Source organism: Fusarium venenatum, assembly GCF_020744135.1.
Source record: "Fusarium venenatum strain MPI-CAGE-CH-0201 chromosome Unknown EDB82scaffold_1, whole genome shotgun sequence".
NCBI lineage: Eukaryota > Fungi > Ascomycota > Sordariomycetes > Hypocreales > Nectriaceae > Fusarium > Fusarium venenatum.
In genome coordinates, this window is record NW_027072129.1 from 4,158,234 (window position 1) to 4,172,474 (window position 14,241).

The 14,241-nt window shown below is 46.1% G+C and overlaps 7 protein-coding genes across 7 annotated transcripts; 5 read left to right on the forward strand and 2 right to left on the reverse strand.

Moving 5' to 3' along the window:
- Window positions 1–138: 138 nt before the first annotated feature.
- On the forward strand, window positions 139–2,862 carry EDB82DRAFT_520137 (kinase-like domain-containing protein; the record flags this gene model as incomplete). Its single annotated transcript, XM_065609064.1, has 6 exons — window positions 139–672; window positions 724–1,058; window positions 1,106–1,275; window positions 1,326–2,170; window positions 2,220–2,710; window positions 2,757–2,862. 6 exons carry the CDS (start codon window positions 139–141, stop codon window positions 2,860–2,862), a joined length of 2,481 nt encoding a protein of 826 aa, XP_065465516.1.
- A 287-nt stretch (window positions 2,863–3,149) lies between these two features.
- EDB82DRAFT_486120 (uncharacterized protein) lies at window positions 3,150–3,522 on the forward strand. The gene has a single exon (XM_065608259.1). It carries the CDS (start codon window positions 3,159–3,161, stop codon window positions 3,459–3,461), a length of 303 nt encoding a protein of 100 aa, XP_065465517.1. The 5' UTR covers window positions 3,150–3,158; the 3' UTR covers window positions 3,462–3,522.
- A 90-nt stretch (window positions 3,523–3,612) lies between these two features.
- Window positions 3,613–4,395, forward strand: EDB82DRAFT_42796 (putative sugar O-acetyltransferase). The gene is made up of 2 exons (XM_065607665.1): window positions 3,613–3,917; window positions 3,975–4,395. Exons 1-2 carry the CDS (start codon window positions 3,733–3,735, stop codon window positions 4,219–4,221), a joined length of 432 nt encoding a protein of 143 aa, XP_065465518.1. The 5' UTR covers window positions 3,613–3,732; the 3' UTR covers window positions 4,222–4,395.
- A 308-nt stretch (window positions 4,396–4,703) lies between these two features.
- Window positions 4,704–5,531, reverse strand: EDB82DRAFT_42790 (uncharacterized protein). Its single transcript, XM_025730948.2, has one exon. The coding sequence runs from the start codon at window positions 5,388–5,390 to the stop codon at window positions 4,791–4,793; it is 600 nt and encodes a 199-aa protein (XP_025590022.1). The 5' UTR covers window positions 5,391–5,531; the 3' UTR covers window positions 4,704–4,790.
- Window positions 5,532–6,155: 624 nt separating this feature from the next.
- On the reverse strand, window positions 6,156–8,127 carry EDB82DRAFT_571154 (uncharacterized protein; the record flags this gene model as incomplete). The annotated part of the gene is made up of 4 exons (XM_065609910.1): window positions 6,156–6,608; window positions 6,744–7,410; window positions 7,473–7,528; window positions 7,614–8,127. The coding sequence occupies 4 exons, from the start codon at window positions 8,125–8,127 to the stop codon at window positions 6,232–6,234; spliced, it is 1,614 nt and encodes a 537-aa protein (XP_065465519.1). The 3' UTR covers window positions 6,156–6,231.
- Window positions 8,128–8,691: 564 nt separating this feature from the next.
- Window positions 8,692–10,583, forward strand: EDB82DRAFT_42815 (uncharacterized protein). The gene is made up of 4 exons (XM_025730945.2): window positions 8,692–8,922; window positions 8,973–9,515; window positions 9,562–9,696; window positions 9,750–10,583. Exons 1-4 carry the CDS (start codon window positions 8,866–8,868, stop codon window positions 10,527–10,529), a joined length of 1,515 nt encoding a protein of 504 aa, XP_025590019.1. The 5' UTR covers window positions 8,692–8,865; the 3' UTR covers window positions 10,530–10,583.
- A 532-nt stretch (window positions 10,584–11,115) lies between these two features.
- EDB82DRAFT_564717 (uncharacterized protein) lies at window positions 11,116–14,141 on the forward strand (the record flags this gene model as incomplete). The annotated part of the gene is made up of 6 exons (XM_065609794.1): window positions 11,116–11,164; window positions 11,361–11,736; window positions 11,786–12,332; window positions 12,429–13,556; window positions 13,605–13,703; window positions 13,773–14,141. 6 exons carry the CDS (start codon window positions 11,116–11,118, stop codon window positions 14,139–14,141), a joined length of 2,568 nt encoding a protein of 855 aa, XP_065465520.1.
- Between the last annotated feature and the right edge of the window lie 100 nt (window positions 14,142–14,241).

Genomic DNA, 14,241 nt, shown 5'->3' on the forward strand with positions numbered 1-14,241 from the left:
ATGATACGTTGACTTGGATTTATTTTATATATACTCCTGGTACAGACCATCCACTGGTGGCCCCGACACGCCTTCTTCGCCATCGACTCTTTAGGTAAGCAGGCTTCTGGCCGTCGTCATCACACACATACAATCAAGATGGCTTTGCACCTTTTGGAGCAATTTCGAGAGTATGTACACGAAAATGTCGAACTTGGTATCAATGGAGAGGATAAAGATGTCCCGTACATTGCGCCATCGAAACTGAAGACCTACTGGTCCGCTAAGCGTGTGGACGCCATTCTCAACACTTGCCAACCTCCAATACCGCAGAACTCGGACATGATCATCAGCAAATACATCCAAATATTCTCTATTTTGGTGTACATTGGCCAACCACACGAGATCTCCTGGTTTTGCCTCAATGTCAAGACCCTCGACGATTGCCATTTGCCTATTTATGGAGAATCATTTCCCCAAGGTTGTTCATGGGCCGACGAATTCCTGACAAACCAGTGGAAGTTCCATCCGTTGGTATTCACTCATGAGAACATATACCAGCGAAAAATATCATGCAAGTTGATCTTACCAGTAACATACGGTGATGAGCTCTCCGAGGAACGAGGTAGCCGCCATGCAGCCAAGCTATGGAAAGTACAGGTCCACACTGCCTGTAATTATGTTACGCCCCAGGTACCTGTTTACCGTATCTTATCAAATTCATATAATGCTAACTCTAAGAAGGACGAGCCGGTTGTTTTTAAGGTATATGAAGGTACCCATGCACATGACCTCTATGAAGCCGAGACCAACGTTTACTTGAAGCTTCACGCAAAAGGCGCAAAGTACATCACCAAACACTTTGCGTGCTTTTCATTTCAGGGAAAACAAAAGTCAATCATTGTACTGGAGTATGCGGCTGGAGGCTCCTTGCTAGACTTCTTCCGGAACGCTCCACAGCCAGTGACACCGGAGGATTTTTCCCTACTTTGGGGTCGTTTGTTCAAGCTCCTTGACGCACTTGAGGTGCTTCATGATCTGTATCGTCCTGAAGAACCATCAAGATGGTTTCTTGCAAGGTGGGATAGAATCATTCCTGTACAGGCTGAGTACTAAAAGTATTTAGTGTCCATCAAGATATCCAACCTGCCAATATTCTTGTCTTTCCAGCAAAGCAAAAGGACTCGGAGTTTGATGTCAAATTCAAGCTTACGGATTTCGGACTTGCTGAGATAGGGAGGGTGTCAAACTCGGGGGGCACAATGGTGACAGAAAACAGAGGAAACAGGATGTATAGTGAGTTTTTGCTCCACAGAACTTCGGAGGTGCTAATAAAATGTGAACAGTCTCCCCCGAGAGCTATGCAAACTTCTCTGTGCAAGAGCTTGTGAAAACAAATGTCCCGCCTACTGCGGATATCTGGGCACTGGGAGCTGTTTTCAGTGATGTTCTTGTTTGGTCAATTCACGGGGAACCTGGACGCGAGAAATACCGCCAGAGAAGGAGACAAAAGATCTCGAATCAGTCACACATGAGAGCTTCTAACTACGATGCTTGCTTTCACGATGGAATAGATCGACTCTCTGCCGTTAAAGAATCTCACAACTTAGTCCTTCAGGATAAAAGGGTCCGTGATTCAATGTCGCCATACATTAGCAATCTTATTCTGGATTTCATGCTTACAGAAGCTGGTGGGAGACTGACTGCTATGCAGATCAGGACGAGAGCGAAGAAAGAGATGGACAAACTTCAATGCAACCCCGCGTCACCCTCAGCGCCTCAACAAACTAACCAGAACTCGCTGCGGGGGGCTCCCAATCCTCGAATATCGGGCAGGGGACCTGCGATGATCCCTGCCTCAACTCGACCAGTACTCCTACCCTTGGTTGAGCCTCCGCCATCCCCGAATATGCAGCCAGCACACCCGGAAATGATACCAAACAGAACCTCTATCCAGCAATTTCCCGTAAACAATGGGTCACCAGCCAGGGCCATCAGCCCAGCAAGGTCCCAATCGCCCGATACAAAGGTGACAGTTGGAATGGTGTACCCAAAGTTGAAAACGAAAGCCAGAACAGGCTCTATTATTGGTTCATTCAACCCAAGAGCTGTTAAACTACCCGATGTCATGAATCTCCCAGGGATGATGGAAGCGCGGAGCAAGATCGATGAGACTCAAGGAAGAGATCAGGTATGAATGCCGGTTCCCCCACCATCAAGAACATGACTAACTTGCATAGATCATGGTTATCGATAACTTCAGTTCTATGAAGGAGCATAAGCAAAATGTTGTGAAAACTGCAAGAGTTGTTAGCTACGTCGCCAAAGTAGCCGACAACGACGGCATGGAACTATACGCTGCTTCAGAGGCGGCCAGAATCCCCTTGAAATGCAAGAAAAGTTCACAAATCGAAACTGCGATTGCCAATATGAAAACAGTCAGTGGAACATGCGATATGCAACGATGTCTGAACTTGATACTCGAGCGAGTTCTTGTCGGGAACAAAGTCAAGCCGACCAGCATATACGTGTACACTGATGGGATATGGGAACCTGGTGCAGATCACGTCAGGTTCACGATTCAGCGGGCAATCGATTATCTGATCAAGTGTGGTCAGCCATCTTCGACACTCATGTTCCAGTTTATTCAATTTGGTGACAACCCACAAGGGCGGTCTCGACTGCAATTCCTGGATGACAAGTGCACGAGACAACACGGGGATGAGGAATAGTGAGTTGTCGTTTATTCCAGATAAGAATAAGTACTAATTGTCCAGCGATATTGTTGATACCAAGCATTGTAACGACCACGTACCCGACATTGTCATTGGCAGCATTTCCAAATGGCATGATCGAAAGCATTTCAGAGAGGTCCTAGCCTAGACGTATGATTTAGTCTGGTAGATTAGTAGTTTTTGTATTAGCGTTGTACATTTTCTCTTCTGATCTTGAGTTTCGTTAGGCGTTTGTAGACGGACTTTAATTCTAGCAGAAAATGCTCACATAGTTGGGTCTTTCTATCATAAATAACTCCGCCTTGACTATGGGCGTAGTGTTGCTATGTTGAAGTGTAGTATCAACAGGCAGTAATGCAGAAGTGGCCACAGATGTCACCACAACTTCAGGCTCTCCTCTAGATCCTAGTATTCGTGATAAAACCGACAATCTATACATCGCCAATGGTGTGTCTTTTGACGGCTCATGCAACAGTGGTATTTTGGGTGGCGCGTCGATTATCACTGCCCAGCCAAACAGTTTCCAAGAATGCGTACAGCTCTGTGCGCGAATATCCAGTTGTGTTGCTGCACAATACACAAAATCCAATAGCCTCTGTCAGTTTTTCTCATCATATGCCACAACAGGAACCGACGAACAACGTGATATTGCAATTCGAAATGATGTGTCTGCCACTACTACCGCTACTGCATAAGCGACTACTACTACATAATTTGTTAGGAGTTGGAGTTTCCTTTCCTTATTGATATCAGCTATAAGTCTAACTGTACGACGAAATATGAGCTAAAACTGTTGGTATATATGTCATACTTCGGTTTTGTTCTATTGATTGTATTAATTGACAGCCCCACAAGGCGTATTTCAGTCAAGATGGTACGATATCAGTTTAGAGGAAATATCCTTTGCCGATCAGTTTCTAGCGAGACTCTTAGCTGTGTGACATAAGCATCTAATTTAATTTCTACACCGCTAAACTAAAACAACGCGCCCCCAACCAATCCCATTTCTTTCTCCTCCATGCAAAAACTCGTGCTCGCACTATCCCGACCAATGCTTGGCGACTCCTGCATGAGTCTGGATCCAGATCCATTGAAGAAAATGGCTGCGACGATTAAAGATCCACAACGCATCGTTGAGATACGGGAAAGCGATATACCCGTTCCCTGGTGCGATGACTTTGGCAAGATGATAAGCGGGATGAAGTCAGTTTTAACCCCACCGAATGAATATCTATCACGCGATGTCTAATACGCGTATAGCCTGAATATCAGCAATTCTCCAGAACTCAATGATTTCAAGCTTGGGGTCATGAGAAAACTACGGGCTTTCAATGACGACAACATTCCCGACGATGCTACTCTTGCTTCCATCAAGATGAAACGGATGGCACTCGCCAAACAAATGATAGGCAAAATGGGTAAAGGTGTTGCTATTGAACCACCATTCTTTGTTATATGGGGCTGCAACACCTTTATTGGTAATGGAGTTTACATTAATCGAGAGTAAGTCTTTAATCTCTATCTTGAACCCGCGCTAATATGAGAGAAAGGACCTCAATTTACGACAATGCTCTCGTCAGCATCGGAGACAACGTCCTCGTCGGACCAGGAGTGTGCATATGCACCACGACACATGCGACAGATGTCAAAGGACGCCAAGAGGCACAAGGCACTTCATATTCCTTACCTATACGCATCGAAGCAGATTGCTGGATAGGCGCTCGAGTGACTATCCTTCCAGGAGTGACGATTGGGAGAGGCTCGACCGTGGCTGCGGGCGCAGTCGTCCACAAAGATGTTGAGCCAGAGACGTTGGTGGGAGGTGTGCCAGCTCGGTTCATTCGGAGTTTGAAGGATGTACCAAAGGATCCAGAGGTTGAATCGATCGATGATGAATTGTAGGCAGAAGGCTTCAACGTGTATGAGTATGGCGGTAATGACAGGTGGGAGGGGGGTGAAACGGACGCGGTCCGGTAAGACATTAATAAGGAGACTCGATATTGAAAGGGTATAATTCGCCATTCATGTAACTAAAACAGACGCCCGAAGATTATAACTATAGTACATTCAACACATCTAAGCGCCCAACACTGCACCAGCAACCTCCCCAACCACCTCCTCAATAACCTTGGCCAACTCCTTCGAGGCCACAGCAGACAACAGCACCATGGTAGTGAAGAATTCGTCCCCGGATACATAGATACTAAGTTGCTTGTCCCCAAAGTTCATCAGCCCTGCATTTCCGTACTTTGCAATTTTATTCCCTTGTCGATCATACAACTCGAAGCCCGTTCCTGTGTACTGATTGACTTTCCACTTGAACTTGCCCATGTGGGTATCAAACGACCAACTCCCCGTCATGGAGCTGTTCTTGATAACCATGGGCTGATTGTAAACTGATAGGTCAACCGTTGATGTGCTTATGTGCATTGATGCTACTGCGACGGTGTTTTCGGGGGCTGGAAATCCGCGGTGTAGGACAAAGTTGGGATTGCTCGAGCGCTTAGATATCGTGTATAGTGGAGGTGCATCTTTTGGCGAACTGGCGGGCATGATAACGAGGAGATTGTCATCTTTTGGGTGTGGTCGGACAATAAGTGATTGAGGGCCGTCATTGGGAGAGACACCTTGGGGGCTAGATGACCCATACAACACTTTGTTCAAAAGTTCTCTCATGATGGAGCTCAAATGAGGAAGGAAATGTGATGATGAATGATTGGTTATTTTGTTTGATAGCTCTCTTCAAGGATGTGATTCAAAGGCCTAGACGGGTTCAGATCACATTTATACTCGCATCAAGGGTATGATGTAAATATGTCATTTTAGTGTTTACTAAGCTGTATTCCGAAAATGGTGGAAAGCAGCGACTGAGGCTGTGCGTATGGTGGGGTATGTGATCTTCAAAAGTAAAGCTTAAGTAAAGCTTGATGCTTATCCTCGCGACTGGGGGTGTGAACAGCGTCATCTATTATATCGCCGGTCGTGTTAGTACTACTCGTAGCCCTCTTTATCTTCCGAGTTGACTGTGCATCATCATTCTGTCGGGACTAGCTGTCCAAGGCCAGTTTTAGTCGTTTGTTTCTCTGAATGGTTGTGTCTTCATGGAAAATGCCTCTACAGTCATATCTAACTAAATGCTATCTAGTTAAAACTGGATGTTGAGATATGAGAATATTCTTGAAAAGGAACAAGTTGGCCCGATGGATATAAATACAAACGACTATTCAAAACACAGAGAAGTCACTACTCCTGTCTCTGAGAGGACCTTGACATACGAAGCTTGCCCAACTTCCTGCGCATAACCTCCAGCAACGATCTAAAGCCTTCTCCCCCTCCTTCAATCCCATCCAATGCCACAGACACGACTGATTCGGCACGAGAATTTCCTTCTTGCAATTTCTCCTGGGCAAAGCCGAGACCTTCCATAGCATTCAAGACATAACGATGACTATCTCCAAAGACTTGTTTAGATAAGTCTAGAGCGATTTTATAGTGAACCAGCGTCGTCATACCGGCCCTACAAGTTGTATGACCACGCAAGTAACATCATGGCGGCAATTGTTTGTGGATGCGTCTCTCCAAACACCTCTTTTCCAAGACTTATTGCTTTAATCAATATCTCTTCGCCCTCTTTGTGCTGGCCCAGGAGACTGTATGTATCTGCAAGCAATGTCATTGCTCTGATTTTATCTTGATGTTTCTCCCCCTGTACCTCTTGTCCAATTTCGGGTGCTTTGGCTATAGCTTTTTGCGCCTCATCCAGTCGATTCTGCTTGATGTATGTCTGTACAAGATCTGTCATAGCTTGAATCGTGATACGATGCTTCTCTCCAAGCACATTGCAACAAAATCTCAGTGCCTTGTCTTGTAGGACCTCTGCCTCATCGTAGCGATCTTGCAAAAAATATTCCCACCCAAGTAGTAGCGTAGACATGACTGTGTCTGGGTGTTCATCTCCGAGCACTCATCGTCGGAGTTCCAGTGCCTCTTCTTGCATAACTCGGGCCTTATCAAAGTGGCCCTTATTACTGTAAACAATCGCAAGGTTCGACATTGCCGTGGTTGTATCCGGGCCCTTCTCTCCAAGCATCCCACGTCTGAGAATGAATACTCGATCATACAATGGCTCAGTCTCTCTCCATCGCCCTCTATCATAGAGAAATTGAGCGACATAGTGGAGTAGATCGACTGTCTGAGCCTCTGTACCGCTCATCTCTGCCCACTCCCCCATTCGCACAGCATGTGTCACATATCTCTCGCATTGCGCCCACGAACTCGGTCCCCAAATTCTAGGAAAGAGACCATCCACTATACGAAGTGCCTTGGCACTATGGAATGTTTCTAAATCTTCTGGTTCATTACAAGTTGTATTCTCCAATAAGTTTCTGATTCTCAGATCATATCGCACAGCTTCTTGAACGAGCTTATTCATCTCATAGCGTCGCTCGCCGTCATCTGTTCGGCGTAGGTTGAGAAAAGAAAACTCTTCTAGCCGCGCTACGGATTGAGGAATTTCGAGCTCTGAAGTCTGTACGAATAAGTCTTGTTCGTCTTCATAGTCTTCGCCATCGAGCGCAAATGAAGAAGCCACGACCCCAAGTAGCTCTTGCTGTATGTCTTGATTGTCCACATATGCAATAACGTGCAGTATATGGTACGATATTATGCTCTCGGTTCGGATTTGCTCTGTTGATATCTTCCATGTCTCGAGCACACTGTTGACACTTCTGGACGGCGATGCCGGTCAACATCACTCACTCCAAGCACATCCCATCGAGACTTTCCTTGTTTGAGGTAACCCAGATACTCTCTCGCTGTTATTGATAAGCGTTTCATATACGTACCAGCTTGGGAGATTGCCAACGGTAGGTACTATAGTTCTTCTAAGAGGATATCTACATCTGCATCCCTTGACGTTTCGAGTGCTGTGGCCGGGATATCTAGTATCCCCCACGAGTAATTTCCTCGCTTCAATTGCATCAAGCAACATTGTCCCATTGAGTTTATTATCAATTCCGAGCTTCTTCCCGATGGTCTTATAGTCAGCTGAAAAGGTGGCTTCCCTTTCAGCATGAACCCAGAAGACACAACGTTCTCGGTCGTTATCACATCGTCGATAGGCATAGTACAGGGCAATCTGTGTCTTTCCGGAGCCTCCTAAGCCCCAAAGTGCAGCGCTGCAAGATTCTGGTGTTGACGGCGGAAGCTCATCGAGTCTCTCCATAAAATCCTGGCGATGGATTAGATCCTCGTTGCGGGAATAAGGAATAACGCGGATAACCCCGGCGTGGGGTATAGGGTGGGGCGAACTGTAGTAAACATTGTTGTGGACATCTCCCTGGTGGAGACTGGTGTCGCCATCGAATGCGCTGTTGCTGATGTCACGCTGTGTGCTTCCTGAATGTCCCGACATAGTGATATTGGTCCATCAGGGCGTTGTTAAATGCTTGCATAAAGAGTAAGCAATAGTGATCAGGAGATGTTCAATGATGATGAGTTTACAATCAGGCTGTAGAACTCATGCTTAATTATCAAGGCATCAAATGATGTTGGCTCTACAGTAAGAGCGGGCAGAGGCTAGGACAGGGCATGGCCTTGGTGGCAATGTGCTGCCACAGGGCTGAGCATCTAGGTACATGAGATAGAAGCGCCGATCTCGGGATAATCGACTACAATATGCCTTGGATCGACGGGTTCCTTTTCAATGATTTGCTACCAATGTTTCATAAGCTCACAAGACATCGGAGGCAACGATCAAATCAGCTTCGGTAATAGACATAATTCAGATAAACCTCATTTTTAGAAACTGCCTGCAATCTCATTGACTTGCCTCGAAACTCAACACTATGCCCAACATGGAAAAACGCTGCGCTCCATCTCATCCTTCAGTGGAGAATGTCCAATAAGATTGTCCATATTCAGGCTCATACCCTTGTCTCCTCTTCTCCAAGGCTGAACTCCCCTGCATCCATACTTCTCCAAAATCAGCCTTTTATCCCCATCACTTTATAGAAAGCGGGGGCCAACAAGTGAAAGAGAAAGTGACAGAGACAAGACAAGTTCAACTAAATATCAGCTTGATCCACCGCTAGATATCATACCTGTAACTCAATCTTGACTCTTTTGGGACACATCGACCGCTGACTCCAAAATGCCGGGTGTTCCATCTTACAAAGGCTGCGATGCCTGCCGGAAGCAGAAGAAAAAGGTAACTCATCAGAACGTTGATTGGGACTGACGTGTTAACGACGGGAATAGTGCGACAAAGTTCAACCGAGATGCGCCAGATGTGAAAGACTGGATATACCCTGCGTCAACGTGGGGAAACAGCGCTACAAGTTCAAGATCCAAACCCTACAGCGCGGATCGTCATCGAGCTCGACGCCTCAAATTGTCGACACTGATGGAGAAACTTCGAGTTCATCTACTTCGCAGAAGTCGGTATCGCCATTTCTATTTCAACAAGCTCTAGTCAAAGTGCCGAGTAATAAGACAACTATCGTCACGCATACGTTAGTATCAAGACTCGAGATCACAGACTTGCGATACGACATAACCTGTTATGGAGACTTTCTGCGGCATATCCCGGCGAGAATGGGGCGGAATGAAGCCCTTGACGCATCTGCCGATGCCTTGGCCACCACGTTTTCGACACTTCATATGCCGCAGGGATATCAGACGATTGATGCACTGACCAAGTATGGTCGCGCCATCAATGCTTTAAGGCTGTGTCTGGATAACCCCGTAAAGGCCAGGATGCCCGAGACAATGTGTGCTGTGTATCTCATCATGATCTGCCAGGTTAGTTATATGCTTAGAATTCCCGATCAACACTAACATTTTGCAGGGTTGGCTAGGAAGAGACGACGATCCATCCACAAGCCATGGCCAGGGTCTAGCATATCTCCTCAAAGCAGCAGCACGAGAGAACTGGAAAGCTGGTTTCGAAACGGACATGGTTCTCACATTCTGCGTCCCAGTGGTATGAATGCCCCTTTTCCCCTACTTCTAGAACCTCAACTAACAACTTCTTAGATCATAGAAAGCATCTCAAACCCCAAAGTCAAATTAGAAAAATGGTTTTGGGACATGCTCGACAACTTCAAAAAGAACAATCCCCCATCCACGGCCGAAACAAGACAAGCAAAACAAGACGGACAAGAAGCTGGAGGAATTCCGAGTCTTTCGATAAGAAACTTGGGAAGACTGCCGGACTTTATCAATGATCCTGAGACGCATCGTATGGAGATTACATGTGCGTATCATAGACTGTGTCGAGACCTGCGAAAAGTAGCAGAGATTGTCAAAGCTGTGACATGGGAGCCCGGATACTCCCCCACGCCCATGCAACTTCGACTATCACGTTCGTACAACTCCGCGTACTCTGTAATGCTCACAGTTCTCGTCATAATGAACTGTCTCATGCAAGCCTTTGATCCATACAACCTCGCCCTTGTGGGTGAAGCAGCACTATGTTCTTCGGAGGTGGTATCCATGGCACGGAATATCAGCCAGTACCGACCACTGGGTGCAAGCCATGTTCCTTTGGCGCTCGCTATCGCATGGGCTGCTACTGAAGAAGAGGGTCTGAAGACGCAGCTGTATGACTTGCTGGGAGAGTATCAACAGGACTGGATGGTGACAAGGTGGGATAAGGTTGGGTTTTGGTGGATGGACAAGTTTGCCGAATTGAGAGAGAGATTGGCGCCTAGGGTTGTGTCTCCTGATGATGAGGAGATATTGATCCTTGAAGGTGCGGGTGTGAGTTTGAGTCACCGACCCAAGCAGCCTGCTGAAGAGTGTTGTGTTATGTAAAGAGTATGGTGTCTGTAGATATAATGGAATAATGAGAGATGAATGACACGGAGACCTCAGTACCTTGAGCCTAGTACATCATGCTGAGAGACTGGTCTCTACCTAGGTTATGAAGCTTTTGTATGGTTATGTGGATACGGCTCAGTGATGCGAGAAAGATACCCCGAAGTAACAAAAAGAGGAATCAGAACAAGAAGAAAGAAAATAAGAAGGGCTACAAGGCCATGAGGGGTTGTAAATATAGGCTGAAAAAACCATGCCATTGGGTTGTAGATGAGAAACATAAAGATTGAAACGGGTACTCGTATCCAGACTCGCTCATCTTGGGTAAGGGGTATCTCTTCTAGTCTTCCTGACATCTGTCGTACTTCATTATAGAAGCCTGCCTCTTCAGTAGCTGTGTTAAAGTGGAGTTAGCTCGATCAGCCGGTATTGTATCTAGTTAACAATAAACCTTACTAATCTCATTTTGAGGCCAACGGGACGTACGCACATGCACCGTAGTGCTTCCCTTTGTTCTGAACATGGTCTACAGGAGATATTGTCCAAGGGCCTGTGTCTCAATATTTCGAAAGGATGTAACAAAATGAATCACGCTGCAAACGGGGGACACGGGTTTTCAGCCCCGAATGTCAGTCAGCCTCGACATGGGTTTGCATCGGCCCGTAACATGTTCCGGTCAGCGAGGCAGATTAATGTGATATATCGTGCATCACACACAGCCTAAGCCTCGCTTTTAACGTGAACAAATTTACTAAATTTCTGCCTAAACAATGGCTGAACTCGCTGCGATCGCTCTGGTTGGAAACATACTTTAATTCGTCGACGTAGGGATCAAATTAACCAGAACCGCACACAGAGCATACAAATCCGCTCCAGGCCTTATTCAAGAAAACGAGCAGTTTCTTGCCGATACAGAACGACTACAAAAGCTGGTTGGATTGATCAATCAACCAAATCCTGAAGATGCTCGGCCGGCTAGCATCGACGAGCATTTGCTTCAAACAGCCAAGGCATGCGACGAATATGCCTCACAGCTTGTAACTCTTCTGGGCTTCCTGCGTTGGAGACCTGGAGAGTTGAGAGCATTAGAAGCTATACGGACCATGATGCTTCGACGACAGAGAAATACGGAAATTCAAACTTTGGAAGAAAAGTTGATCAATGTGCAAAAAGACCTATTGCTTGCTTTGACAACTTCATCACAGTCAGTTCAAGGCAGAAGCTTGAGTCAACTCTACTAACGTCACTTACAGTTCTCGACAATCATCAGCTATGGTTGTGATACATGAATTGAAGCATCAAAATGCAGTGTTAGAGGCCAACACAACCACAAAACTCGAATCAGTTGGGTCCCTCATTCGAGGTATCGACCAAAAGAAAGAAGGCACAAGTAAGGCTACCAAGGTGTTCATTTCCCATCTCGACAATCTTGTAATTGAAGCACAACGTGTCAAGAAGCATCACGAATTTCTCAAAAGTCTTCGATTCAGGGAGATTAAGCAACGATACAGCGCCATTCAGGACCATCATAAAGCCACATTCAATTGGGTCTTCGTTGAAGTAAAAACAGGTTTTAGGGAGTGGCTTGAGGAAGGAAGTGGCTTTTTCTGGGTCAAGGTCAAGGCTGGAAGTGGAAAGTCGACATTGATGAAGTTCATCGCCACTCACGACGATACACAATCGCTTCTTCGTACCTGGGGAGGTGAGAGCAGGGTGATCACGGCAAGCCATTTCTTCTTGAATGCAGGTCTGTCTATGCAAAAGTCACTCACCGGATTGTTCCAAACGATATTGTATCAAGTTCTCAGAGAATGTCCCGAACTCATTGACATAATTGACACTCCCCATCAAGATTCCTCGACCAACTATAACCTTCACGATGGTTGAGATGACAAGTCTTTTTTCCGAGCTTTTGAACAACTTTCATCTCAGGAATCGCTTCCACTGCGCTTTTGCTTCTTTGTCGATGGTCTCGATGAGTACACTGTTGGGGCGCATCGTTATACCGGGACATTTGAGGAGCTTCTTAGTCCATTGAGGGTTCTCGCTTCATCCCCCTCCATCAAGATTTGTGTCTCTAGTCGGCCTTGGGATGCTTTCGACAGAGAGTTCAGCCAGGTCAAGCGGAAGCTACAACTCGAGGATTTGACCAGGGAAGACATAAGACGCTACGTAAAGGAGGAACTAGGCGTCGATCCAAAATTCCAGAGGCTCTCCGAGATGGATCTGCGGTGCTCTGAGATAAAAGACACTATCGTCCAACGCGCACAAGGCGTGTTCCCATGGGTTTATCTTGTGGTGAACTCCCACAAAAGAGGATTAATAGAGGACGATAACTACGCGAATCTGCAAAGTCGACTAAATGAGCTTCCCGATGATTTGCAGAGATATTTTGAGCACATGTTGCAGACTATCGAGACCATATATTGGGACAGCACTACAAGGATCTTTAGAGTTGTTATCGCTGCAGAACAAGCATTACCTTTGCTTGCATTTGAACTTTTAGACCGCGAGATGGACGACTCTGATTATGCTTTGACAATGCAATCAAGCACATTAACGGATATTGAAAGCGAGGCTATCTGCAAACGATCAAACACAAGACTCAACGCTCTCCGTGGTGATTTGCTTTACGTCACTGTGAATCCAACAGAGACTGGGCTATTTAAGAGTCAGGTTGACTTTTTGCACCGAACTGTGAGGGGTTTCTTCCTCGACACATGTGTTATAGACGATATGATCCAAAAGCGCCCTACGGAGACGTTTAATCCTCACTTATCACTTTGCAGGATTATGCTTGCTCTCAACAAGGTCCTCACTCCTGACAAGAACTCATCTCAGGTTTACAATCAGCTCTACATTGTCGCCGATGGTTTGATGCATTATGCACGACACATCGAAGATACATTTAAAAGACTAGAGGGAGATGGGGAATCTGACCTTCATAAAGCGAATCTCGAGCAGGTGTTTAAGATCCTCGATGAGCTGGACCGCACTAATTGCGAAGGTTTAAATCGTCCCGGAGTTCACTGGACAAACATGAAGGACGCTCCACACGGCACGTTCCGATAGGGGCACAATAAGACTTTTCTGGCTGCAACGATACAAGCTCGATTGACTTTATACACCACAGACCATTTACAAAAAACCCTTCTGAAATTCATCAAAAAGGTGGTCGTCCTTTGCTAGACTATGCCCTGTGCCCAAAGATGGTAACACCTCTCCAGATTATTCACCTAGAACAAGGCCCTGTGTTACCTATTGTTAAACTTCTCCTGGACCTATGCGTTGATCCAAACGCGGATATACATATACGAGGACAGGACACCGTGGGAGTTATTTCTGGAAATTTGTTACCAGCATGCTCGCCAAGATGGGAACAGTTCAGAGTATTTGACTGATGATATTGGGAGTGCTGTAGAGCTCATGGTACAACGGGGGGCGCGAGTACACGGGACGTTTCGAGTTTCAAGTAGACAATTTCTGGGTCTGGCGGATATTCTTGACGGAATTCGGTTGCCACAGCATTGTAGGAGTAGGGTTGATGAGGCAGTTGAGAGCAGAGGGCCAGAGAGGACTTTTCTATCACGCATGTTTGGATGGAATTAATTGATGCGTCAGAGGTCTTTGTAGTATACTCGCATAACTCGCTGGCGATGGATAGAGCTTTGTCTATTGATATCAGGCTCGGCTGGCCCATCGCAGATCT

Bases quoted from the DNA above. Each gene is read 5' to 3' on its own strand.
- EDB82DRAFT_486120 (XM_065608259.1), top strand. From the start codon at position 3,159: ATGGTGTGTCTTTTGACGGCTCATGCAACAGTGGTATTTTGGGTGGCG.
- EDB82DRAFT_42796 (XM_065607665.1), top strand. From the start codon at position 3,733: ATGCAAAAACTCGTGCTCGCACTATCCCGACCAATGCTTGGCGACTCC. The intron at 3,918-3,974 runs GTCAGTTTTAAC...ATACGCGTATAG, and splicing joins AAGATGATAAGCGGGATGAA to CCTGAATATCAGCAATTCTC.
- EDB82DRAFT_42790 (XM_025730948.2), bottom strand. From the start codon at position 5,390: ATGAGAGAACTTTTGAACAAAGTGTTGTATGGGTCATCTAGCCCCCAA.
- EDB82DRAFT_42815 (XM_025730945.2), top strand. From the start codon at position 8,866: ATGCCGGGTGTTCCATCTTACAAAGGCTGCGATGCCTGCCGGAAGCAG. The intron at 8,923-8,972 runs GTAACTCATCAG...CGACGGGAATAG, and splicing joins GCCGGAAGCAGAAGAAAAAG to TGCGACAAAGTTCAACCGAG. The intron at 9,516-9,561 runs GTTAGTTATATG...AACATTTTGCAG, and splicing joins ATCTCATCATGATCTGCCAG to GGTTGGCTAGGAAGAGACGA.